The sequence below is a fragment of the Lipotes vexillifer genome, unplaced genomic scaffold (assembly GCF_000442215.2).
Source record: "Lipotes vexillifer unplaced genomic scaffold, Lipotes_vexillifer_v1.1 scaffold1860, whole genome shotgun sequence".
Taxonomy (NCBI): Eukaryota; Metazoa; Chordata; class Mammalia; order Artiodactyla; family Lipotidae; genus Lipotes; species Lipotes vexillifer.
The window spans coordinates 89,394-116,923 of record NW_006787678.1 but is presented as its reverse complement, the minus strand read 5'-3'; the positions used below and the strand labels follow the sequence as shown (position 1 = coordinate 116,923).

General features: G+C 44.5%; 5 protein-coding genes across 5 annotated transcripts; all 5 read right to left on the bottom strand.

Annotated features, from left to right (window-relative positions):
- Window positions 1-3,759: 3,759 nt before the first annotated feature.
- Window positions 3,760-6,375, bottom strand: PCDHGA12 (protocadherin gamma subfamily A, 12). The gene has a single exon (XM_007460475.1). It carries the CDS (start codon window positions 6,217-6,219, stop codon window positions 3,760-3,762), a length of 2,460 nt encoding a protein of 819 aa, XP_007460537.1. The 5' UTR covers window positions 6,220-6,375.
- A 3,438-nt stretch (window positions 6,376-9,813) lies between these two features.
- Window positions 9,814-12,384, bottom strand: LOC103075185 (protocadherin gamma-B2-like). The gene is given in 6 exon segments (XM_082931180.1): window positions 9,814-10,153; window positions 10,155-10,830; window positions 10,833-11,111; window positions 11,114-11,425; window positions 11,428-11,724; window positions 11,727-12,384. Coding segments are annotated over 6 exon segments (2,562 nt in total).
- Window positions 12,385-15,437: 3,053 nt separating this feature from the next.
- Window positions 15,438-17,899, bottom strand: LOC103072684 (protocadherin gamma-A11). Its single transcript, XM_007472168.1, is given in 2 exon segments — window positions 15,438-15,457; window positions 15,460-17,899. Coding segments are annotated over 2 exon segments (2,460 nt in total).
- A 939-nt stretch (window positions 17,900-18,838) lies between these two features.
- Window positions 18,839-21,274, bottom strand: LOC103072413 (protocadherin gamma-B7). The gene is given in 1 exon segment (XM_007472146.1): window positions 18,839-21,274. A coding segment is annotated over 1 exon segment (2,436 nt).
- A 2,450-nt stretch (window positions 21,275-23,724) lies between these two features.
- On the bottom strand, window positions 23,725-26,208 carry LOC103074898 (protocadherin gamma-A10). Its single transcript, XM_007460474.1, has one exon. The coding sequence runs from the start codon at window positions 26,206-26,208 to the stop codon at window positions 23,725-23,727; it is 2,484 nt and encodes an 827-aa protein (XP_007460536.1).
- Between the last annotated feature and the right edge of the window lie 1,322 nt (window positions 26,209-27,530).

Below are 27,530 nucleotides of genomic sequence, written 5' to 3'. Positions count from 1 at the left end.
AACATTAGAGAATAGATCTGTCTCTTTCCTAATATATACAGCCATTAGTTTGATCAACATCCCGTCACAACTATGTGTTTGCTTAAAATTTTTAAAAATAGCTTTATTGAGGTATAACAGATATACAAAGAGTGGCACATATTTAATGTGAAGGCGTTTACTTTCTTGAACTTGATATCTTGCATAAGGAAAAAGCAGATTTTTCACCAGAACTAATCAATTCATGATCACAGCTATACTCTGTTACATATAACTGAGAAAACTGTAATACAGTCCATTCGTTTATCATTAGTCTTCTAATGCAGCTTAAAACAATCTATGGTTTGAGTAGTCTCAAGAAGTTGTACAGACTCAGCAAGGATCCTAGGCCATTGCTGCTTTAAGGAGGGTATCTCTTATAGAATGGAAGTGGGGGAAGAATGCTGATAGATTACATTCCAATTTTAGGTGCTATAAAATAAAGGAACTACAACTTATAAGTTATAGCTGAATACTTTGATTAACTAGATTAAGTGAATGCACACCCACCTTCCATATAACACAAAGGAAGATAAGAAAAGCCCTTGACATAATTTCATTACTGAAACCAGAGGAAATATAAAATCCAAACCCATTGTCCAATTACTCTAAAAAAACCAATCAACAAATAACCTAATTATCAATCCTAAATTATCAACAAATATCCTAAAGCTAAGATTGATATTTTGTGCAGCCATTAACTTAAATTCTCATGTGGCCAAAACCAAATAACTCCAGCTTTCAGAGTTTGGTGATCCATTTTCCATTTAAATCATCCTAGCAATTCTATTGGAGTAAATTGGTCCTTAAATAATAAGTTACACAGGACCCTTGTTTAAGTTAAACTATCATTCAGAGAGGGAAAAATTAACATTCATAAAATTGTCTCATCAAAAACAATCTTCCCCCTATCTTTCATGACCCCAAACAGGGCCTTCTCAATCAAGAACATGCCTAAGCACTTAAGATTTTTACAGTAGCTTTCATAAAACTGTTAGAACAGTTTTACTTCCACTCACAGGTCATCCCATTGTATTGTCTGGAGGAGCACACAAATCATTATTACTTTTCCCAACAGAATGTCAAGTGTACTGATATTGAAAGCAGGACTCCTTTTTCTATCAACAATGTTAAAAAAAAAAAAGGACTACTGTTAATTAAGTACATATTATGAACCAGACGGTTTATATGTTATCACTAGGCTTCACCACAATCTTTCAAATTACATATTACAATCCCTATTTTGCTGAAGCTGAAAGCAATTGAATAACGTCAAAGGTCACACAGTTAGGAGTTACCTCGTTACATAGCTGCTGTTTCTCTGTCACACTACATCTTGGAATACTGATATTAGGTAATCCCCAGAGCACATACATTTGTTCATTCATTCACTCAGCAACTATTTAATGAAGCCAATTTAGCTCATACTGGAAGCATAATTGAGATCACTGATACCTGAGATACAGCCTAAGGGTCATCACTGTTCATTGCCCTAGCTCTTAATGATTTGTCCCTAAATCAAGTTACATGAACAGAGTCAGCATAATTGGAATGTACTAGTTTAGCTTCCCAAATAACTTCTATTGTGTGTTACGTCTTTCATTTTGAATCAACCACCACAAGAAAACTGGCCACGTGATAAACATTTTGATAGCTTTTACAAAACAACAGAAGTTACATTTCTCTCTGTTTTCCTTGGTATTATTTAGAAAGCTCTACTTATTAAATTCCATTTGGAACTTAATGTCAATATGAAGTTTGCCATTTTAGATATGCTCCAAAACTTCCTTCAAGGGGGAAAGGTAAGCTGGAATGAAGTGAGAGAGTGGCATGGACGTATATACACTACCAAACGTAAAATAGATAGCTAGTGGGAAGCAGCGGCATAGCACAGGGAGATCAGCTCGGTGCTTTGTGACCACCTAGAGAGGTGGGATAGGGAGGGTGGGAGGCAGACGCAAGAGGGAGGAGATATGGGGATAGATGTATATGTATAGCTGATTCACTTTGTTATAAAGCAGAAACTAACAGACCATTGTAAAGCGATTATACTCCAATAAAGATGTTTAAAAAAAAAAAACTTCCTTAAAAAAAAATAAGGCAAATAGATCCACTCTATATCTCCTTTTTTTTTTTTTTATTTCCTTTTTTTGTCTTGGCTGTCAAGAAGCATAAAGTGACATGTGAATTTCAGTAGCAGTAACTGCCTCATTTTAGGGCAACTTGAATATCTTTCATTCTCCAAATCGTTTTCAATCTATTTTATAAGTCTTGGTTTTAATTACCTATTGTATTTTTGAAAACAGATAGGCAACAAGTCAGGAGAAAATAATTAGGATGTTATGATTTCCTTCCCCTTTATAGAATTCACCAAAAGAGGGCTTCCCTGATGGTGCAGTGGTTGAGAATCTGCCTGCCAATGCAGGGGACACGGGTCTGGGAAGATTCCACATGCCGCGGAGCAACTAGGCCCGTGTGCCACAACTACTGAGCCTGCACGTCTGGAGCCTGTGGCCCGCAACAAGAGAGGCCGTGACAGTGAAAGGCCCATGCACCGCGATGAAGAGTGGCCCCGGCTTGCCGCAACTAGAGAAAGCCCTCGCACAGAAACGAAGACCCAACACAGCCAAAAACATAATAATAAATTAATTAATTTTTTAAAAATCCTTAAAAAAAAAAAGAATTCACCAAAAGAAACCAGGCTTCTCACAGGTTACAGCAATGCTTTCCCAAGAATAATATATTTTAGCATTTGATTTCTGTTCAACATTCTACAATAAGCATAAGGTTCTCAGGAAACAGAATCTGTGCATTTTCGAGAAAATTGTCCGTGTGTGAGAATTATGGGAAATTTTAAATAAGAAGAGAGAATTACTACAAATTTACCACTATATCAAAAATGTGCTCAAAACACACCTTTTCTAAAGGTGCCTTTTCTAAAACACAATCTGTTAACTCTGAATATTCCACAGAGTCACCATAATATCGTCAGTGTGGATAATGGGCAAAAGAAATATCTAAACTGGAAACACATATAGACTTGTATTCCTGAACTCTGTAATGGGGATGAAAAACGAACCATCTCTTCAGTTTTTCCTCATGACAACACTTACACCGTGCATATTTCAGTGAGAACGTTTTAAATGCATAAGAAATAAACTCACGATATTTGGAATTTCATGAATGATGTGAAACCATGAAATAACTTAGGACACTGAGAAAGTATAATGTGTGCATCCCTAATAACCAGAATTATTGCACTTGAAAAGAAACTAAACGCAATTTATGAATTTGTTAGGTAATTTCATGTGTAGTCAGAAGCCACTCTATTTATAATAGTTTATTCAAAACATCATTTATATACTTTTGATTGAATTAGATTTATCCCCTCTAGAAGAATCTGTGTTCTTAACAGATAAATTGGCATCAGACGTTCAACATAAACCTGCTGGACGGCCGATGGGAAATAAAAACAGCAATCAAAAGCAGGAAGAGCTGTACAGTTGGTAAATTAAATTAGAAAAATTATATAGAGTATTAAAAAGTACTGTATAAAATGGATATAAAATTTTATATATAACATACACAAATATATTTTTTTAATTATTATAAATAGACGTGAGGAAAAGCCTGAAGGAAGTCGGCCTGGTTGTCAATGGTGTCTGCAATGTTTATAAAAATTTCTTGCTGTTTTATAAATTCCGAATAAATACTAATTACCTGTAATACGAGATACCTTGCTCAAAGCTCAGGGGAGAATGTTTGATATGCACTCACCTGAATTAATGCATGATTATCTTTAGAAAACACGGAATCGCCCGAGAGCAAGACAGGCTCGCTTTTCTCACAGCTCTCCTGGCTGATGAGCGTGTCCACGTAGTTGGGCTGCGGGAAGATCACGTGACTCCCCCGCGAGTCAGCGGTGAGCGAGACCTCGTGGGAATAGGTCTGCAGGAAAGCCCGCACCCCGTCCACGCCCACAAAGTGAGACGTGGGCACACCCACTAACCCACCTCCTGAAGCCTGGAGCAGGCGCGACGTGTGCCAGCGCCTCAGCCTGAGCGCCAGCAGCACAATGACAAAGGCGAGGAAGACGCAGGAGATCGCAGCCACCGCCACCACCAGGTACAGCGTGAGGCCCGAATTGTCGGGGCTGACGGGAGACTCAAGGCTGCCTAGATCAGCCAGGACGTCGGGGATGCTGTCCGCTACTGCCACTGTGAGCGTGACAGTGGCTGAGAGAGGGGGCAGCCCGTGGTCCTGGACCACCACCACCAGGCTCTGCTTGAGTGTGTCACTGTACAGCAGGGCCCTCGCTGTGCGCACCTCGCCCGTGTGCAGCCCCACCGCGAAGAGCCCTGGCTCGCTGGCCTTGAGGAGGCGGTAGGACAGCCAGGCGTTCTGGCCTGAGTCTCTGTCCACAGCCACCACCTTGGTCACCAGGTAGCCGGGCTCTGCCGAGCGGGGTGCCAGCTCCACGCCCATGGAGCCATCGGTGGGTACGGCGGGGAAGAGGATCTCTGGCGAGTTGTCGTTCTGGTCCAGCACGAACAGGCTCAACGACACGTTGCTGCTGAGTGGAGGGTCCCCGCTGTCATGTGCCATCACTTGTAGCTGCAAGTCTCGGAACTGCTCATAGTCGAAGGAGCGCAACGCATACAGGATGCCAGTGTCTGAGTTTATGGAGACGTAGGAGGACAGGGGAGCTCCCTGGAGGCTGTCCTCCGCCAGGGAGTAAGTGACCCGGGCATTCTCTCCATAGTCGGGGTCATGGGCGGTCACAGAGACGATGGACGCTCCTCTGGGGTTGTTTTCTAGGATATATGCGGAGTAGGAGGCACGAGAGAAGGCGGGTGGATTGTCGTTGGTGTCTGCCACGTTCAGGGTGATGTGAGTTTCCGTGGACAGGGGCGGACTTCCTCGGTCAGTGGCAGTCACCGTGATGTTGTAGCTAGGAACCAGTTCTCGGTCTAGGAGTGTGTCTGTTACTAAACTATAATAATTCCCATAAGCCTTTTCTAATTTAAAGGGCAGATTCCCTTGGATGAAACAAATCACTTGTCCATTTTCCCCAGAGTCTTGATCGTTTACATTTAGAAGGGCAATTAATGTCCCTCTGGGAGAGTTTTCCAGAATGGAGCTGGAGAGAGAGGTGACTTCTACTTCAGGGGCGTTATCATTCACGTCCAAAACTGTGATGAGGACTTTGGCTCGTGCAGAATATCCTGCGTTATCCATTGCTTGCACTTCCATCTCGTAGAATCCTGATTCCTCGTGGTTCAACTCCCCCATTGTTGAAATTGTTCCTAAATTACAATCTAGCTTGAAAAGTTGGGCCGCTTTGTTGTCCACATACCGGAAGGAATACATCACTTCCGCATTGGCTCCTTCGTCAGGGTCGGTGGCGTTTACCAGAAGCAGCTCAGTGCCCACGGCCACATTCTCCGGAACGCTCACACGGTACTCGGACTGAGCAAACGCTGGTGCGTTGTCGTTCGCATCAACGACCACCACACGGATGCGCGCGGTGCCAGTGCGGACTGGATAGCCCGCGTCGGAAGCCGTGAGAACTAGGTGGTGAACGGCCTTTTCCTCGCGGTCCAGGGCGCGCTCCAGCACCAATTCCGGATATTTATTACCATCCGCTCCGCTTTGCACGTCCAGGGAGAAGTGAGTATTACTACTGAGCTCATAGCTCTGGAGTGAATTCTTCCCTATATCCGGATCCCAAGCGTGGGGAAGGGGGAACCGCATCCCAGTGGCTGCATTTTCACTCATTTTTATTTCTAATTCACCTTCCTGGAAATACGGGGCATTATCATTAATGTCCCTCACTTCTACCACTACCCCGTATATTTTCACTTTATCCTCCATCAGAATCTCCAGATTTAGTTGACACTTGATGGCCCCCATACAGAGCTCCTCCCGGTCTATCCTGCCGGCAGTGACCAAGCTGCCGCTTCGCGGATTCAGAGCAAAAAGTTGTGTCCTACCTCTGGAGACGATGCGGACTCCGCGCTCCTCCAGTTCCCAGGGCTCCAACCCCAGATCCTTGGCGATGTTCCCCACCCTAGAGCCTTTCTCCAGCTCCTCAGGAACCGAATAGTGGATTTGGGTGCATCCAGTTTCCCACTGAACCCCCAGGAGAACTCCCAGCAGGACCAGCTTTTTGCAGTCCTGGTGCAGTCGCGCAGGAATCATTGTCACTTTCCTTGAGGATTATTTCCAATTCTTCCCTTGATCACCGAAGTCCGGATCAGCTCATCCGTCCTTAAAATCCGACAGCTGGGGGACCCGAGCTCTTCCAGTCAGTTTCCTCACAGTCCCGGAGATGGTTAGTTTCTATCGGTGCTTAGTGCTTCAACGCGAGTGCCCGGCTAGCAGGATCTCTCTCTCCTTTTCTCTCCCTGATTGGTGAACAGCGGCGCTCAGAGTCCTAACCAATTACTGCACAATCTTGATCTCCGGGAAAGGATTTTGGTTTTTAGACCTTAAATAGCTCCACCTACTGTTCTCCAAATAGGGATGGAAGTGGAGCCAACCAAAACTACAGTATTCATTTTACTTGGAATTTCAGTGAACTTCTTTTTATTTCCCTAGATTTTTCATACAGAGTCACTTTCTTGAGATTATTTTCTGTACCTGTAGGCGTATTCTGATTTTTCCAATGAGCTTTTACATGAATTTGAAGTTTCTATACACAGTACATTTAGCTGTATATTTTAGTGCACCTGCTTTGATATCACCCCCACCACACATACACACCTATTATGGGAATCTCCTTAGGAGTTTCATGTTTTGAGAAATTATATAATAGAATAATTTAAAAATTCTCACTCAGCTAATATCTGTGGCAAAATTTTTTGGTAGATTCTTAAATTTGCCTAAATGGAAGAACTACTTTAACATGTTGTTGACACTTAACATTTTAAAATCAAATTTTCACAATAATATGGAAACCTAAAAATAAGAAACTTGATTGTACACATTACCAGAATCACACCTGGCAGGAAATCAAGTGAAGAAGACACAGTAACATTTTTAGAACAAAATGGAAGCATTCCAACTAGCATTTGCTTGAAATAAGGGTAGTACTCTACTAATATATTTCAAAAGAATATTTAGTTATCTTTTTTTTTTTTTTGCAGTATGCAGGCCTCTCACTGTTGTGGCCTCTCCCGTTGCGGAGCACGGGCTCCGGACGCACAGGCTCCGGACGCACAGGCTCCGGACGCACAGGCTCAGCAGCCATGGCTCATGGGCCTAGCTGCTCTGCAACATGTGGGATCTTCCCAGACCGGGGCATGAACCCGTGGCCCCTGCATCGGCAGGCGGACTCTCAACCACTGCGCCACCAGGGAAGCCCTAGTTATCTTTGATAAAGGAGGCAGGGATATACAGTGGAGAAAGGACAGCCTCTTCAATAAGTGGTGCTGGGAAAACTGGACAGGTACATGTAAAAGTATGAGATTAGATCACTCCCTAACTCCATACACAAAAATAAGCTCAAAATGGATTAAAGACCGAAATGTAAGGTCAGACACTATCAAACTCTTAGAGGAAAACATAGGCAGAACGCTCTATGACATAAATCACAGCAAGATCCTTTTTGACCCACCTCCTAGAGAAATGGAAATAAAAACAAAAATAAACAAATGGGACCTAATGAAACTTCAAAGCTTTTGCACAGCAAAGGAAACCATAAACAAGACCAAAAGACAACCCTCAGAATGGGAGAAAATATTTGCAAATGAAGCAACTGACAAAGGATTAATCTCCAAAATTTATAAGCAGCTCATGCAGCTTAATAACAAAAAAACAAACAACCCAATCCAAAAATGGGCAGAAGACCTAAATAGACATTTCTCCAAAGAAGATATACAGACTGCCAACAAACACATGAAAGAATGCTCAACATCATTAATCATTAGAGAAATGCAAATCAAAACTACAATGAGATATCATCTCACACCAGTCAGAATGGCCATCATCAAAAAATCTAGAAACAATAAATGCTGGAGAGGGTGTGGAGAAAAGGGAACACTCTTGCACTGCTGGTGGGAATGTGAATTGGTTCAGCCACTATGGAGAACAGTATGGAGGTTCCTTAAAAAACTACAAATAGAACTACCATATGACCCAGCAATCCCACTACTAGGTATATACCCTGAGGAAACCAGAATTCAGAAAGAGTCATGTACCAAAATGTTCATTGCAGCTCTATTTACAATAGCCCGGAGATGGAAACAACCTAAGTGTCCATCATCGGATGAATGGATAAAGAAGATGTGGCACATATATACAATGGAATATTACTCAGCCATAAAAAGAAACGAAATTGAGCTATTTGTAATGAGGTGGATAGACCTAGAGTCTGTCATACAGAGTGAAGTAAGTCAGAAAGAGAAAGACAAATACCGTATGCTAACACATATATATGGAATTTAAGAAAAAAAATGTCATGAAGAACCTAGGGGTAAGACAGGAATAAAGACACAGACCTACTAGAGAATGGACTTGAGGATATGGGGAGGGGGAAGGGTAAGCTGTGACAAAGCGAGAGAGAGGCATGGACATATATACACTACCAAATGTAAAGCAGATAGCTAGTGGGAAGCAGCCACATAGCACAGGGAGATCAGCTCAGTGCTTTGTGACCACCTAGAGGGGTGGGAAAGGGAGGATGGAAGGGAGACACAAGAGGGAAGAGATATGGGAACATATGTATATGTATAACTGATTTACTTTGTTATAAAGCATAAACTAACACACCATTGTAAAGCAATTATACGCCAATAAAGATGTAAATAAATAAATAAATAAAAATTTTAAAAATTAATAAAAAAAGAATATTTAGGATCAATACCCTGTAATAAGCCATGATGGAAAAGAATATGAAAAAGAATATATATATATATATATATATATATATATATTAATAAAAAAAAAAATATATATATATATATATATATATATATATATATATGGTATATGAATGACTTTGCTATACACCAGAAACTAACACAACATTGTAACTCAGCTATACTTCAATTTAAAAAAAAAAGAGAGAGAGATTGTTCAGGAAAATTAGAACCCAAAGAATATTATAAGCTTACCTTTTTCTGGGAAACAAACCTAATTCCAGTTACTGAGATTCACTGGTAGTACACTGGAAGCCCATCAGAATACAGGAAAAAAATCCTCACTATTGTGCTTTTATGTGTGTAAATATTTAGATTCTGAGGATAAACATGTTTGGCAGGTATACCATAAAATAATATCTTTCTTTGTGTGTGTGGTATGCGGGCCTCTCACTGCCGCGGCCTCTCGCATTGTGGAGCACAGGCTCCGGACACGCAGGCTCAGTGGCCATGGCTCCCGGGCCCAGCCGCTCCGCGGCACGTGGGATCCCCCCAGACCAGGGCACAAACCCGTGTCCCCTGCATCGGCAGGTGGACCCTCAACCACTGCACCACCAGGGAAGCCCATAAAATAATATCTTTAACACTGGGATGAAATCTACAGGTAGCTCTGAGAAAAGGTAGGGCACAAAACTGATCTATTCAATGGCACTCAAAGAATCCCTAGCAAATTGTACCTAGAGTAAAGAAAAGCCTTCAGAAAAGCCTTATATGCCAAGATATTGATGTTCTGAATAAGAGAAACGCCCACAGGAAAAAAATATTATGCTTCCATTAAAATATTTGAATGGCAGCGGCATCATAATACCCACTTCTCATAGTAAGAGAGATTTTGTTTGTGGATAAAGAATAACTCATGAAATTGTCAAAATATTTAAAATACTTGAGGGTTAATAATGGAGTTACTGACCCTCTCAGAAAGGGACAGAAAAGACTGAGAGAGGGCAAACAAAACTGAAGTGATAGTAGATATAATCTGTTTAAGATTTTCTTTCCTAAATCTTGGTTTAAAAAATAAACCAAATCCACATGCAGATGAAAGGCATTCATTGAAAGTCACGTAAATGGAAGCAACAGAGCTAGAGTTTAACTTGTTATTCTCCTCAGTGACACTTACTACCAAAAGAGCTTCATTAGAAAGATCTTGCGGGGGCACCATTTCTGGGGTCATGGTGAGAAAACTGAACCTTGTTTTCTGAGAATCGCAAACGTAATAGATTGTAGGAATAAGGCAAGGTTCCCTTGCTGTAGTTCGGAGAAACCCCTGGACCAGTCTTAGAACAGAGATTAGGCTGAAAGCAGCACCAAGTGGCCAGGCTAGAGGAGCGTCGCAGGCGCAGAGCAATGGCCAGAATCACCACGAGGAGGAAGAGCACCGAGATCAAGGCCAAGGCCACCACCAGGTAAAACTGCAGCTCAGCTTGGGGGTCAGTGGGCTCAGAGTGGTCACTGAGGTCCGGCAGCGCCTCCTGCAGGCTGTCCGCGAAAACCAGGAGCAGCGTGGCGGTGGCCGAGAGGGGCGGCTGGCCCCCATCGCGCACAGCAACCAGCAGGCGCTGGCGGGCCGCGTCCCTGTCGCCCAGGGCCCGCGCCGTGCGCACCTCGCCCGTGCGCAGCCCCACGCTGAAGAGTCCGGGCTCGCTGGCCTGCAGCACGTGGTAGGACAGCCAGGCGTTGTGTCCAGAGTCGGCGTCCACCGCCACCACCTTGGTGACCAGGTAGCCGGGCTGCGCGGCGCGCGGCACCGTGTCGAAGAGCGCCGAGCCGTCGGGCCCTGGCGCCGGGTACAGCACCCAGGGCGCGTTGTCCTTGAGGTCGCCCACCAGCACGCGCAGGCTCACGTTGGCGCTGAGCGCGGGCGAGCCGTGGTCGCGGGCCTGCAGCGTCAGCAGAAGGCGCTCTGCGCGAACACCACACCGCTCTGTGCGCTCACGGACACGTAGGACGACGGTGCGCGGGGCTCCAGGTCGCTGGTCAGGATGGAGTAGGAGACGTGGCCGTTGGGCCCCAGGTCGGGGTCGGAGGCGCTGACTTGCGCGATGGAGGCTCCAGGCAGGTTGTTCTCAGCCACGTGGATCACGAAGGAGGCCTGGTGGAAAACCGGAGTGTTGTCATTAACGTCGCTGATGTGTAGAGTGACACTTGTGCTGGAGGAGAGTGGCTGCTTGCCCCGTCGGTGTCTGCGATGGTGACAGTGTACTCTGGGGTCTGCTCCCGGTCCAGGGCCCCATCTGCCACAAGCTTGTAGTAATTATTGGCGGAAGATTCAATTCTAAAAGGAGCTCTCTCTTTTATGAGACATGTGACCTCCCCGTTTTCTCCCGAATCTTTATCACGTGTTTCGAACAAAGCAATCACAGTTCCCGGTTCTGCAGCCTTGGTTATGGAACTAGACACCGAAGTGAAAACCACCTCTGGGCCACTGTCGTTCTCATCCAAAATTTTCAGTATAATTTTACACTCGGTGGCTATGCTTCCACCGTCCTGGCCTCTATGCTTATAGTATAACTACTACTGATTTCAAAGTCTATAGGGTCTTTGGATTTAATTTCTCCTCTTTGATGATCTAGCACAAACATATTTCCAATATCTCATAGTGTTTTGAAGGAGTAGGTGATCTCTGCATTGATGCCTTCATCCTGGTCAGTGGCCTTCACCTTTAGCACAAAGGTGCCTGGGGGCGAGTTCTCATGCAGGCTAACTTTGTACACAGCCTGACTGAACACTGGGGGGTTATCGTTGGCATCAGTGACCTTGATCCTGATTTGAGTTTGCCAGTTCAGACCGGATCACCCCCGTCCACTGCTGTCAGGACCAGGAGGTGAGAGCTCTGTTGTCCCCCGTCCAAAGGCTTCTCCAACACTAATTCTGGGGAATTCTTGCCTTCAGTCTTACCCTCAACCATCAGAGAGAAATGCTCGCTATAGCTGAGTTGGTAACTCTGCAGAGAGTTAAGCCCTATATCTGCATCTATAGTTGATTCCAGGCCAAACCGAGTTCCTGGAATTGCAAGATCATTGATCTGTAAAATAATGCTATTTTGGGGGAAATGAGGTGGATTGTCATTTATATCTTCTATCATCACGTTTACGTGAGAAACACTTAGAGGATTCTCTGCTACAATTTCTAAAGGCACGACACACAGAGGGTTTTGGGGGCAGGGTGACTCCCGATCTATTCTGTCACTCACAAGTACTTTCCCATTCTCCATGTTTACAGTAAAGTATTGTTTCTCTGCACTAACTCTGAGGTTGCGGGTCAATAAATCCCGTACATGCAGCCCCAGGTCCTCAGCGAGATTCCACACCACAGAGCCTCTCTCCATTTCTTCTGGAATAGAATAGCGGATCTGTTCGGAGAGTGCCCCGCATAACAAAGGCATCAAGAAAGGGAAGATTACTTGCCACCGCTGGGTACCGCTCCTCTGCTTCCCCTTATTTCCCATCCTTCTGTGCCTTGCTGCAGGCTCCAACGTTAAGAAAAGATGGTTTATAAATTTCGTTTAAAATACCTACATCGACTACATAGAAAACTCAATGCTCCCAGTTTGAACACATCCCAATCTGTATTCTGGAATCAGATTTGCCAAGTAGAGAGCCTGAGTCCAGGCTACTCTCCTTTCCGACTTGCTTCTGTGACTACACAAGAAATCACTGGGGTAGATACTGGACGCTAGCTCTTGCAGCGCATTGGCCAACAGCGGCCCTTGGAGTCTATTTAGAGAACTGCAGTCAGAAGCCTTGTAAATAATGGGATTTGGTATTCCAACAGATATGTTGAACTGATGTATATAGGGAATGAGGCAGTTTAGGAGTTTTGGATAGGTCTGTTTTCCAGTGTTTACTACCAAAGAGGGTTCCTTAGAGACGGGATCCTATAGAAGAGCCATTAACCTAGTAATGAGAAAAGTTTGTCATTTTCTCATTAGAGGCAAGGCACATATTAGAAGAACAAGGCAAAGTCTCCTCTCCAGATTTAGAACAAAGACCACGTGGAAAAAGAGCCCCACCATGTGGTATGGGGAAATTTTGACAGCCATGAAATGACACCCAGTATTATCTTCAATCTGACATGTGTATGATTTTCCTCCTCCTTTCATCAGAGGAAACTGGAGGAGAGATCAAAGCTGTATAGGTTTTACTCAGGATAAGGATAGCCAATACCATAAAGTCTTCTTGTTACTTATAAAAGAGATTTATGAAAAGGATTATGAAGTGTTTTACACTTTCATCATAAAGAAAATATAAAAGCATACCCTAGTAGGTTACTATAGGAATTTAATGACATGAAATGGGAGGGTTTTATTTTTATCCTTTTATTTAACTGTAGCATATGTTGCCTCTCAACAGAACTTTATCACTACCGCTAATCAAAATAACCTTCTTAATCTCAAGTGCCAAAACCAACATTTCCTTTTTATTCTCTAAGATCTTAGTTGCCAACTCCTAACAAGTTCAGACTATGTTAAAAAAAAATATGAAACAACCTCCCTCTTCCAGCAAACACCTCATATTCTTTTTATTCATCTAATTTCAGTTCAAGTAAAAGGCCTTAAATCTTTTTTCTCAGTTTGGAATCCCATAAGCATAAATTCTATCCCTAGATGCTCAAAACACTAACATTTTTCTTGATTTCAAGACAAATTTAGGCATCTGTTGCAGGACTTCCCTTTCCTACACTTGAAATTCTTTTTGTCCAAACATTAGATACTCAATTTTTAGTTAACTATAGTAAGGTCAATTCTGAAATGAGAAGGGATATCTTGAAAGGGAACATGAACATGCAAGTAATTTGCACCAAATATCTAGAAGTGGTGTGAGAGTGCTGAGCTGAATTGACTGTGGAGATGATTCCTGAGATCAATACCCCAGATAAGTCTCCTTTCCCCCCTTGACTTTCCTAAACATTGCTTCAGATAACACATTATTAGGTAACTATCAGGGCTTCAATAACAAGTTGGTTCTGAATATAAGAATCGAGTATACTTATATTTAAAAAATGAGTTTACATGAAACTAACACAACATTGTAAATCAACTATACTTCTATTTTTAAAATGAGTTCACACACAGATTTAGAGAATAGACTTGTGGTTGCAAAGGGGAAGAAGGGGTGGAGGAGGAACGGATTGGTATTTTGGGATTAGCAGATGCAAACTATTATATGGATGGATAGATAAACAACAAGGCCCTACTGTATAGCACAGGGAACTACATTCAACATCCTGTGATAAACCATAACAGGAAAAAATATGAAAAAGAATATATATATGTATAACAGAATCACTTTTCTGTGCAGCAGAAATTAATACAACATGGTAAATCAACTACAATAAAATTTTAAAAAATGAGTTTACAAAGGAAATGAAAAAAGGAATCCAAGACTCCTAAGCATAGTGAAAACAAACAAATATATCCAGAGGAATACCAGCTAAATCAGTCTCATGAATTCTAAATATCCACTCCATCTCTTATATTCACAAACTGTTCCATACAAATAAACCTGAAAAATGTAAGCATGTGTAGCAGATTTGAAAATAACTTTTTGAGAAGGACTGGATCAAAATTAAAAGCTATTTCTGCAGGAGAATTTACTACATTAAAAAAAAAAAAACCCACAATGGGAGAGGCTACAGCAGTGAGAGGCCCATGTACCGCAAAAACAAAACAAAACAAAACAAAACCCAAAAAACCTTCAACAATACACAGACACTAAAGTACAAGTAAAAGAATAAAAGGAAAGAACACCAGTTCTCAGTTCTACAATTCAACTATTTCTTCAGAACAATCTAATGACTTCACTGTAGACGTAGAAAAGATGTCTAGAACTTAAGACGAAAAAGTGTGCTCTACATTTCCTCTCCCAAGAGACCCTCATATCTAAAAGGCAGTCAGTAGGTCTTGTTTTGGTGGGGTAAATAAATGAGACAAAATTGAAATAATCAACAGGATCTAAATGTATTACCAGCCACCAAAAATCAAAACAGAATTGTTTTGTGCTCAGAGAGAAGCGTACGTGTGTAAAAGTGTATATGTGTGAATGCGTGTGTATATGTATTATAGATAAAGAGCTAGAGTAAGTATGCTATTGAATCAACAAGCTCAAATATGAACATTAGAAGTAAAATAATGGTAGAATATAATTATAGATCAGTGGAGGCAATATGAAGTCGAATTGATGTTTATGAATCATTAATTTGAATCATAACCAGTTTACATTGATAGTCAGACACTGGTGATAGAAAAATATTACTAAAATTCAACTTACAACAAAGCAAGCCATGATAACTGAACTGGACCTTTGAATTAAAACAGAGAAACAAAAGAAGCTGACAGGACCAAAAAAAAAAAGCCTTTCACAAAATCTTTCTGACAATTGATGAAAGGTAAATTACAGAAACTCACGTTTTGCTTTAAATATATAATAACATACGCCCTACTCCAAACAGTTTTTATAACAGGCTCAGAAGAAAGTAACTTAAAAGACCTGTGCAGAGATATCAACAATTGGGAGGCAGGAAATAAATCTCACCTGATTACTTGTATGATCACATTTGCCTAAACCGGTAGCTGAATCTTCAGCTATCAAAAGAGGCTCGCTTTTCTCACAGCTCTCCTGGCTGATGAGCGTGTCCGCGTAGTTGGGCTGCGGGAAGATCACGTGACTCCCCCGCGAGTCAGCGGTGAGCCAGGCCTCGTGGGAATAGGCCTGCAGGAAAGCCCGCACCCCGTCCACGCCCACAAACTGAGAGGCGGGCACACCCGCTAACCCGCCTGCTGAAGCCTGGAGCAGGCGCGACGTGTGCCAGCGCCTCAGCCTGAGCGCCAGCAGCACAATGACAAAGGCGAGGAAGACACAGGAGACCGCAGCCACCGCCACCACCAGGTACAGCATGAGGCCTGAGTCGTCGGGGCTGGCGGAAGACTCAGGGCTGCCTAGATCAGCCAGGACGTCAGGGATGCTCTCGGCCACGGCCACAGTGAGTGTGACGGTGGCAGAGAGAGGGGGTTGGCCGTGGTCCTGGACAGCCACCACCAAGCTCTGCTTGAGCGCGTCTCTGTCCAGCAGGGCCCGTGCTGTGCGCACCTCGCCCGTGTGCAGCCCCACCGCGAAGAGTCCCGGCTCGCTGGCCTTGAGCAGGCGGTAGGACAGCCAGGCGTTCTGGCCCGAGTCTCTGTCCACAGCCACCACCTTGGTCACCAGGTAGCCGGGCTCTGCCGAGCGGGGTGCCAGCTCCACGCCCATGGAGCCATCTGTGGGGACAGCAGGGTACAGGATCTCGGGTGCATTGTCATTCTGGTCCAGCACGAATATGCTCAGTGACACGTTGCTGCTGAGCGGTGGGTTCCCACTGTCATGCGCTGTCACCCACAACTGCAGTTCATGGAATTGCTCATAGTCGAAAGAGCGCAGCGCATACAGAATGCCGGTGTCTGAGTTTACGGAGATGTAGGAGGATAGAGGTGCTCCCTGGAGGGTATCCTCTGCCAGAGAATAAGTGACCTGGGCATTCTCTTTGCTGTCCCTGTCGAGTGCAGTCACCGAGAAGAAGGAGGCCCCTCTAGGATTGTTTTCAGGAATGTAGGCAGAGTAAGAGGAGTGAGCAAAAGTGGGCGGGTTATCGTTGTCATCTGCTACATTCAGTGAAATATGAGTTTCTGTAGACAAGGGTGGACTTCCCCGATCTGTGGCTGTCAACGTTATATTATAGCTCTGTACCTGCTCCCTGTCCAGTGCTCTGTTTGTTATCAACTTGTAGTAATTTCCATAAGTCTTTTCTAATTTAAAAGGCATATTGTTAGGAATGAAACAGGAGACTTGACCATTTTCTCCGGAGTCTTGATCTTGCACATTTAGAAGAGCAATCACGGTACCTGGAGGAGAGTTTTCCAGCACCGAATTAGTAGAAGATGTGATAGTTATTTCTGGAGCGTTATCATTCACATCCACGACTGTGACCAACATCTTGGCAGTGGTGGAGAGACCGCCACCATCCTGGCCTTGAATTTCCATCTCATAGAATCTGTATTTCTCAAAATCCAGAGAACCTTGTATTAAGACTTCTCCAGATTGAGAATCCAACTGGAATATCTCAGAAGCTTTGCTTTCCATATTCAGGAATGAATATACCACTTCCCCGTTGATTCCCTCATCTGGATCAGTTGCGTTTACCATAAGCACCCGAGTTCCGGAGCTGAGGTTCTCAGGAACACTCACTCCATATACAGACTGTGTAAACTTTGGGATATGGTCATTTACATCGAGAACCACCACACGGATGGAAACAGCGCCCTGGCGGATGGGATCTCCTCCATCTAAGGCTGTGAGGAGGAGGTGGTGAGCAGCCTCTTTTTCCCGGTCCAGGCTCCCCTCCAGCACTAGCTCAGGATTCTTGGCCCCATCCGTTCTGCCTCGCACTTGCAAAGAAAAGTAATTATTAGGGTTGAGCTGGTAGCGCTGGAGGGAGTTCATTCCCACATCTGGATCCCTAGCATCAGGAAGAGGAAATCGCGATCCCGGAGTTGCATGCTCACTGACTTTTATCTCTACCTCCTCCTCCCGGAAGCTGGGGGCGTTATCATTAATATCCATTATTTCCACCTCCACTCCGTAAATCTTAAGGGTATCTTCCACAAGTATCTCCAGGTTTAAAAAACAGGAGGAAACCGCCTCACAGAGCTCCTCCCGGTCTATCCTATCAGCAGTGATCAAGCTGCCACTTCGCGGATTCAGAGCGAAAAGCTGAGTCTTTCCTCTGGAGACGATGCGGACTCCGCGCTCCGCCAGCTCTCTGGGCTCCAGCCCCAGGTCCTTGGAAATATTGCCCACGAAGAAGCCTTTGTCTGTCTCTTCCAGCACCGAGTATCGGATCTGCCCAGCCCCAGACTCCCGCAGCGTCCCCAGGAAAATATACAGTAGGACCAGCCTGCTGCGGTCCAGGAGCAGTTGCCGATTCGCCATGGCAGTGGCTGAACCTATATTCCGCGGTTTCTTGAGCTGTTTGGTTCTGAATCAGCTTATGCATCTACACAGTCACTGGCCAAGTGCATCCAAAATATATTAGACAGCGAAGAGAAGTACTTTTAAGCTTCCAGCATCACGATCTGTGAGTATCCACTTCACTCTGCTTTGTGTTGTAGAGGTAGGGGAGGGAGGGACTCTAGCTCGCAGCTTCCCGTTTCCCTAATTGGTGAACAGCGGCGCCTAGAGCCTAATGTTATTATTGCAACGAGAAAGAAAAACTCAACTAATGTTGCTGTTCCTGAAGTTATCACACTTACCTCTTTGAGAATCACAAGTATTTGTAAAGCTTAAAATTGCAGACAGTAAAGTATTATGTAATGTGATGTTAAAGGTTTACCAAGAGCACTTATGAAAAGAGTAATTATTTAAAAGGCTTGCTAATTAAAAAAAATTCAAGTACTACTGGAACTGAAAGTTTGCAGGTTAGATTTGGTTCCTCCTGATTTTTACTGACTGAAGGGAACAGCATTTGTGGTTGTGTAACTAGCACGGTTCCAACAAAATCAACAGTTAGGATTATAACTATAATTCTTACCAATGTTTATTGAGTAAAATAAAGATAAAATGTTTGAGAAAATTTGGATGGCATTAGGGTTGTCATTTTAAATGCCACAGTATAAATATATAACTGTATTCCATATCCTTAATTAAAAGGTGTTCTATTTCATGAAAAACTGACCTGAGAGTGCTCTATATATTTTACCTTAAAATGCACTTGAGTGGTAGAGGGAATGCAGCATTGTAAACTTTAGTCTTAATAGTAATACCCATAGGTTTGAATTAGATTTTAGGAACTTCATCAAGAGGGAATCTAGAATCTCGAAATAACAGTGCTATTAGAATATACTGGCATATTGGAATATAAAAAGCATTATTTTAAATACTTACCTGTTTAAAAGTGTTCTTATCTGCTTCAACACTAAGAGTTAAAACACTAGCCAATAGCACTGAAGAGCTATCTTTGTTGAGAATATCTTGTGTGGCAGGACAATTTTCAACAGATGTGAGAAAATTAAATTCTGGATTAGTCTGATTCCCAGGCACACATAAATTATCGGCATAGGGCAATGTTCCATCACTGTAGTTGGGAGGAATCTCAGGACCAGACTTGGAGCAGAGAACAGACCCAAAGCAGCCCCCACCAGCGCTGGGGCTGGAAGAGCATCGAAGGCGCAGGGCAATGGCCAGAATCACCACGAGGAGGAAGAGCACCGAGATCAAGGCCAAGGCCACCACCAGGTAAAATTGCAGCTCAGCTTGGGGGTCAGTGGGCTCAGAGTGGTCACTGAGGTCCGGCAGCGCCTCTTGCAGGCTGTCCGCGAAAACCAGGAGCAGCGTGGCGGTGGCCGAGAGGGGCGGCTGGCCCCCGTCGTGCACAGCAACCAGCAGGCGCTGGCGGGCCGCGTCCCTGTCGCCCAGGGCCCGCGCAGTGCGCACCTCGCCCGTGCGCAGCCCCACGCTGAAGAGTCCGGGCTCGCTGGCCTGCAGCACGTGGTAGGACAGCCAGGCGTTGTGTCCAGAGTCGGCGTCCACCGCCACCACCTTGGTGACCAGGTAGCCATGCTGCGCGGTGCGCGGCACCGTGTCGAAGAGCGCCGAGCCGTCGGGCCCCAGCGCCGGGTACAGCACCCTGGGCGCGTTGTCATTGAGGTCGCCCACCAGCACGCGCAGGCTCACGTTGGCGCTGAGCGCGGGCAAGCCATGGTCGCGGGCCTGCAGCGTCAGCTCGAAGGCGCGCAGCTGCTCGTGGTCGAAGGCGCGCTGCGCGAACACCACGCCGCTCTGTGCGCTCACGGACACGTAGGATGACAGCGCGCGCGGCTCCAGGTCGCTGGCCACGATGGAGTAGGAGACGTGGCCGTTGGGCCCCAGGTCGGGGTCGGAGGCGCTGACTTGCGCTATGGAGGCTCCAGGCGGGTTGTTCTCGGCCAAGTAGACCACGTAGGAGGCCTGGTGGAAAACAGGAGCGTTGTCGTTGATGTCGGTGATGCGTAGGGTAATGGTAGCGCTGGAGGAGAGCGGGGGCTTGCCCCTGTCAGTGGCTGTGATAGTGACGTTGTATTCCGGAGTCTGTTCCCTGTCCAGGGCCCCATCTGTTACTAACTTGTAGTAATTATTAGAAGAAGAATGAATTTTAAACGGAATGTCTCTACTTAAATTACATGTGACTTCTCCATTTTCCTTGGAATCCTGGTCCCGTGTTTTGAAGAGACCTACAACCATTCCTGGCCGGGAATCCTCCAAAATCTGATCAGAGAGAGAAGTGATAATTATTTCTGGGCTGTTGTCATTTTCATCTAAAACTTCTATAATTACTTTACACTGTGTAGAGAGGGATCCTCGGTCCTTTGCTTCTACATCCATGGCATATCTTTTCACATCTTCATAATCCAGGGGTTGAAGAGTTATAATGTTTCCTGTAGCTGAATCCAAAGAGAACACGTGCCGGGCTGTATCAGCCACACCAAGGAATAAGTAGGTGATCTCTGCATTGACGCCTTCATCTTGATCAGTAGCGCTCACCCTCAGCACGAAGGTACCTGGGGGCACATCTTCCCGAAGGCTGACCTTTTACACATCTTGGCTGAACACGGGGGGATTATCGTTGGCATCCACCACCAGGATTCGGATCTGAACGGTGCCGCTTCGCGGCGGATCCCCGCTGTCTAAGGCTGTCAGCACCAAGTGGTGAGCACTCTGCGTTTCTCGGTCCAGGGTCGTCTTCAATACCAGTTCTGGATATTTGCCACCCTCAGGATTGTCTTTCACCACTAACGAGAAATACTCATTAGGACTTAGTTGGTATTTGCTCAGTGAATTCATACTAATATCAGGATCCTTTGCAGACTCAAGAAGTGTTCCCATCCCTAGACTGACAGATTCACTGATTTCTAAGTTTATTTCATCCTTATGGAATTGAGGAGCATGGTCATTAATATCCTCAACAGCCACAATGATATGAAAAATATTTAAAGGATTTTCCACCACGGCCTCCAACTGCAGTTCACATCTTCTTCTCTCTTTACATATCTGCTCACGGTCTATTCGGTCCTTCACAAGTAAGTCCCCACTCTCCGCGTCTACCTTGAAAAGCAGCTTCTCCGCGCTAACTCGCAGCTTTCGAGCCGACACATCCAGGACACTGAGCCCTAGATCCTTGGCGAGATTCCCTACCACAGAGCCCTTGGCCAGCTCCTCGGGAATGGAGTAGCGGATCTGCTCGCAGAGCGCGGGGTAGAACAAAGGCAGCAGGAAGGGAAACAGTACCTGCCGCCGGCCGGCCGGACGTCTCTGCGTGCAGCTCCCTCCCATTGCGCGCTCCAGTTCTCGCTGGGTCCCAGTGTTTATAGTTGGAGAAAGTGTACACTGGCGCACTGGTAAAGGATTTGGCCCAGGACAGGCGGAGCCCCCAGGCTTGGGGCTGGGAATCCGTGTGTGCTAGGGAGAGTCTGCGCGGCCAGGAGCCCCAGCGTATAAGCGGCTTTCCTTCTCTCTGTGTTGGTGGCTGCTCTGGAAATCCCTGGCTAGAGGCTGAAGAATCCCGGGCGTCTACTAGGCTTGCCCTGCACTGGCCGACAGCGGCGCCCAGAGGCTCCGTGTGGAACGTCAGCTTAGTTTTTCTCTGCTCTATTTAAGGAAGTCTTTTTCTTTAAACGCAGGATGACCGCCGCTAAAATATTTGAATCTTATTCCTTCGTGACTCCGTTTTCATCATGAAACATTTTTTCACATGGTCAAAACTATTATATATTTTATATGTTAAAATTTTACATATATTTTTAATAGGTAGAAATATTTCTTTCAAAATCTAAAAGGCACAAAAGAATGTAGAGTGAAAAGTAGGTCTCCTATTCCATTGCCTACTGTTATCCAGTTCTTCCATCCAGAGGCAATCACTGTTGCTGCTTTTAAGAGTAATTATCCACAAAAGAAAGTACTAAAGATAAGCAAAACACTTTTTTTTTTTTTTGGTCTTCAATCCAGGCTTATATTTGGCTAGAAGAGTATTAATCCATCCCCCCATATTTAGGAAACAGAATACAAACACTGTCATATTCATTACAATCATCTAAGGTGTCCTATATTGCTTTTAAATAATTATATTTTAACATATTTGCTTACAATAGTTACCATGCCAAAAGAGTAGGGTTTTTTTTAACCTGTATTTTTCAAAATAATAGAATTATTTGAAATAGAGGCATACTAATTTTGACTCTCATGGTCAGAAATTTTAAATGACAGTTTCAATGATTTAAAAGTTAAAAAATAAAAGTTAATAACTATGACTCTAAAGATAATAACTATGCTCTCCTTCCACAGACATACCCTTGAACAAAAGTTGAATGACATGAAAAAAGTCATGGTCTCATAAATATTTTGAAACACATTAGGACATGATTTGACTTTATGCTACCATATTAGTTTAGAAGAATATTAGTAATAAATTAGAAGAGATCAAACCAAATACATCACTAACTTCACTTAACTAAATGGGCTCATCAGTAACTCCACTGACCACCTGTTTATAATTCTATGTACTTCTCTGCTTGTATTCCAATCTCATACAGAAATGACATCTCTTTCTTGACTTTAAGTTTATTTTGACTTTAAATTTCAGAGTTTGCAGAGTTTCAGGTGGACCTTTCTTTCTCTATATAAAGAGTCACTGAAATGCTTTTGGCACACATGTTTGCCCCCGTACTTGGGAACACATACCACTCTATCTCCCCAAATTATATATATATATATTTTTTTTTTTTTCATCCTTAGAAACTGGAAAATTTAACAAAAAGTACAGAGAGAACAGAACGCCAAATTTGTTTCTACAGGCTCTCTGGAATCCCTATTGAGCCAGGAAAGTAAAATTCAAATGGTATGTCTTCTGGGACTTCCCTGGTGGCGCAGTGGTTAAGAATATGCCTGCCAATGCAGAGAACACGGTTTGATCCCTGGTCCGGGAAGATCCCACATGCCACGGAGCAACTAAGCCCAGTGCACCACAACTACTGAGCCTGCGCTCTAGAGCCGGTGAGCCACACTACTGAGCCCGAGCGCCACAACTACTGAAGCCTGGGCACCTAGAGCCCGTGCTCTGCAACAAGAGAAGCCACCGCAATGAGAAGCCCGCGCACCACAACGAAGAGTAGCCCCTGCTTGCCACAACTAGAGAAAGCCCGTGCAAAGCAACGAAGACCCAACTCAGCCAAAAAAAATAAATAATTTAAAAAATGGTATATCTCTCACATGACACTATGAAATTGGAATCACAGGCAAAATGGACGCTGCAGTGTTACCAGGTATGATTACACTTGAAAAAATTTAAGCACACATTGTTATGAATTGTTAATAGAATATTATTGAAAATGGGTAGGATTTCCAGTGAGGCTAATGCACTTGTTTCTGACATTTACCTATTCTTACCAGACCAGCCTTCAAAGCAAGAGGTAGGGTTGTCTAAGGGGCTAGGATTTCAACATGTAGCCACCGGGAGAGCACACAAATTGACAAGACACTTCTGTATGAAAGTCCTCTCTTAGGAACTGTCAGTAACAAAACTATAAAATACAAGACTCCGTGAAGCTACTCATAACAGCCTATTACAATAAACCTTCATGGGATTAGGTGAATAGTTATCAGAAAGTAAAAACAAATCAGCCGTAATAACCATCAAGTTCTACTCTTCAATGTTTCAGCAAGAAGCAAATGTCATTGAAATGGAGGGAAAAGTGAGAAAATTAAGTTTCCACCAACATGCTGCAAACCTAAAAGTAAAACCAACCATAATTTTTAAAGGAGAGAAAAGGAACAAAAACAGAACTCACTGGCACCAAAGGCGTATCTTCTATAGGAAACTTCGAATCATCTAACAAAGACTGAGGATCCTTTTTCTCACAGCTCTCCTGGCTGATGAGCGCGTCTGCGTAACTGGGCTGCGGGAAGATCACGTGACTCTTCCGCGAGTCCGAGGTGAGCGAGACCTCGTGGGAATAAGTCTGCAGGAAAGTCCGCACCCCGTCCACGCCCACAAACTGAGAGGCTGGTAAGCCTGCCAATCCGCCTCCAGAAGCCCGGAGCACACGCGACGCGTGCCAGCGCCTCAGCTTGAGCGCCAGCAGCACAATGACAAAGGCAAGGAAGACACAGGAAACCGCGGCCACCGCCACCACCAGATACAACGTGAGGCCTGAAGCATCAGAGGCCTGCGGGACCTCCAAGCTGCCCAGATCAGCCAGGACATCCGGGATGCTATCAGCCACAGCTACGGTGAGCGTGACGGTGGCAGAGAGAGGGGGCTGGCCGTGGTCCTGGACTGCCACCACCAGGCTCTGCTTGAGCGCGTCTCTGTCCAGCAGGGCCCTCGCTGTGCGCACCTCGCCCGTGTGCAGCCCCACCGCGAAGAGTCCCGGCTCACTGGCCTTGAGCAGGCGGTAGGACAGCCAGGCATTCTGACCTGAGTCTCTATCCACAGCCACCACCTTGGTCACCAGGTAGCCAGGCTCTGCAGAGCGGGGTGCCAGCTCCACGCCAGTGGAACCATCGGTGGGGAGAGTGGGGTACAGGATTTCAGGCACATTGTCATTCTGGTCCAGCACGAATATGTTCAGTAACACGTTGCTGCTGAGCGGTGGGTCCCCACTGTCAGTGGCTGTCACCTGCATCTGCAGGTCATGAAACTGCTCAAAGTCGAAGGATCGCAGTGCATACAGTACTCCTGTGTCAGAATTGATGGAGACGTAGGAGGATAGAGGTGCCCCTTGGATAGTGTCTTCAGCCAGGGAGTAAATAACCCGAGCATTTTCTTCACTGTCTGGGTCCAGTGCAGTCATTGAGAAGACAGAGGCACCTCTGGGGTTGTTCTCTGGGATATAGGTAAAGTAGGAGATGTGAGAGAAGGTGGGTGGGTTGTCATTGATATCTGCCACTTGCAGGGTGAAGTGAATTTCCGTGGATAGGGGTGGACTTCCTCCATCTGTGGCTCTTACTGTGATATTGTAAGAAGATACCTGTTCCCTGTCAAGGACTTTGTGTGTCACCAATCTATAATAACTGTCAATGGATTTTTCTAACTTAAACGGTAGATTCCCCAATATAGAACAGGTGACCTGCCCATTCTGCCCGGAGTCCAGATCATGCACGTTTAAAAGAGCTATAACAGTCCCCAGAGGTGAATCTTCCATCAGAGGACTAAACAGAGATGTGATCGTCACCTCTGGACTGTTGTCATTTACATCTTCTACTGTAATCAACACTTTAGAAGTTGCAAGATATGCCCCTCCATCTTCAGCTTGTATTTCTATTTCATAGAAACCTGTTTCTTCATAATCTAGATTTTCTGATAGTTTTATTTCCCCCGTATTTTTGTTTAGTTGGAATTTCAACAGTTGTGTGTCAGGTAATTTTCGGAATGAATATGTCACTCCTCCATTGGCACCTTCATCCCTGTCAGTGGCGGTGACTGTCAACAACTGTGCGCCCACAGGCAAGTTCTCGGGAACACTCACTCGGTATTGGGACAAACTGAAGACCGGAGCATTGTCATTTGTATCGAAAACAGTCACACTGATGAGGACAGTGCCAGATCGGAGAGGGTCACCCCCGTCGACGGCAGTTAGGACCAGATGGTGCATTGCCTCTTCCTCGCGATCCAGGGCGTGCTCTAGCACCAGCTCTGGGTACTTAACGCCATTGACACGGCTTTGAACTGCTAGGGAGAAGTGCTTATTGGAGCTGAGCTGGTAGCTCTGTAGGGAGTTCACGCCCACATCCGGATCAACAGCTTCCGGGAGAGGAAAACGCGTTCCTGGAGCGACGTTTTCATTAATTTTTACATCTAGATTTTCTGCTTGGAATTTTGGTGCATTATCGTTGATATCAGTTACTTCTATTTCTACTCCGAAAAGTTTCACCCTATCTTCCACAAGAATGTTAAAACTCACCAGACACCGCGCGCTCTGAGCGCAGAGCTCCTCCCGGTCTATCCTGCCCGCGGTGACCAAGCTGCCGCTTCGCGGATTCAGAGCAAAGAGCTGCGTCCTACCTCTGTAGATGATGCGGACTCCGCGCTCCGCCAGCTCCCGGGGCTCCAGCTCCAGGTCTTTGGAGATGCTGCCCACAAAAGAGCCTTTCTCTAACTCCTCGGAAACGGAGTAGCGGATCTGCCGAGCTTCGGCCTGCCACGGCAAACAGAGGAAAAGGCAGAGCTGGACCAGCGCGCTGCGGTCGGAGCTATTCCTTTGAGCAGCCATTGTTGTCTGGTGACGGAATTCTCGCTGTCCTCACTGGGCACGCTGTGTGTTTTGGCTGGGTCCTTTTTCTTTCTCTGGCTGCAGGGAGTCTCTGCAGCCTGCGCACCTTAAATTCTGGAGTGAGTTTCGCTGCATCCCTGGAGCCTGTTTGCAGGAACTGTGGAGCTTTGTGTAGTTGGGAGTCCTGAGAATCCGGATTGAGCGCTGGCTGCGGTTCTCTCCTAGTGGGTGAACAGCGGCGCTCAGAGTCCTCAGAAGTTACTGCACCCACTGTGTATGCAATAGAAAACAAACGCTACTCTATTTTTTGTTGTATATTTTATTTTATTTTACATTACTTCTTTGGTTCCTCAACTGACATCCTTAAATCAACTACTATTTGTAGTTTTCTTACTCGGTGGAATAAAGTGGAATGAAATTACCTCAAAGTATTAAATGATAATAGTTGATTGAATATATATGTGCAACACTAATTTTTCCAATAGAAATATATCCACTTTAAAAGGTAAGTAATGCTTACTTTCTTTTCTATGAGCTTCTAGTTATATTCAGAAAATTCTTACAATTTTATTTGAAATTCTGATTTAAATGGTCCAACTGTGTTTAGTAGACATTTATACAGAGACTATGAGATATACCCCTTAAAATTTCACTTAGAATTTTTAAATTTTAGATTGATCAACTAATTAATTATATTTGTTTAGCATTAAGATTGTGTAAAAAGTTTTCAATTTTTTCTAAAATAGTTTTACTGAACCTCAATGAATTCTTTGAAAAATATATATTTTTTTATTACAGGCATATATTATTAGAAGTTAACTTGACCTATTTAAATGAGTTGAGCTGGTAATCACAAACTAAAAGGAACATGTCTGTATTGCAGTGGGAAGAGAAATACATACAAGTGCTACAATTTTAAAAAACGGAATTAGAAATAGTGATGTAGGTTTGTGAAAAATACGTATTTATGTCAAATGACCTGTTTTCACCAGGGCGTTGATGCCTATATAATCTCTTCTTTGCATGTTGTATGGAAGCCCAAAATAAAGTGGCGTACACATCTTCAGTTGGATATCCCCACCAACCCAGTAGTAGTTCTTTCCTCAAAGATGAGGAGTTTGGAGGTTGACTTCTTTCATGCAGAGAGAACAGGTTGTTCAGAAATTTTTATGTCCCTATGCCCCCAAGTATAGAACTCTTCAAAGATTTTACCTTTTGTCTTCAAAGATTGTATACCAGACAATCAGAGATAGAGATTGAGCACAGAACACAATAGCATTTCATTTGCTTTCTTGAAAATTCCTTATCTTGCAATGTATAGA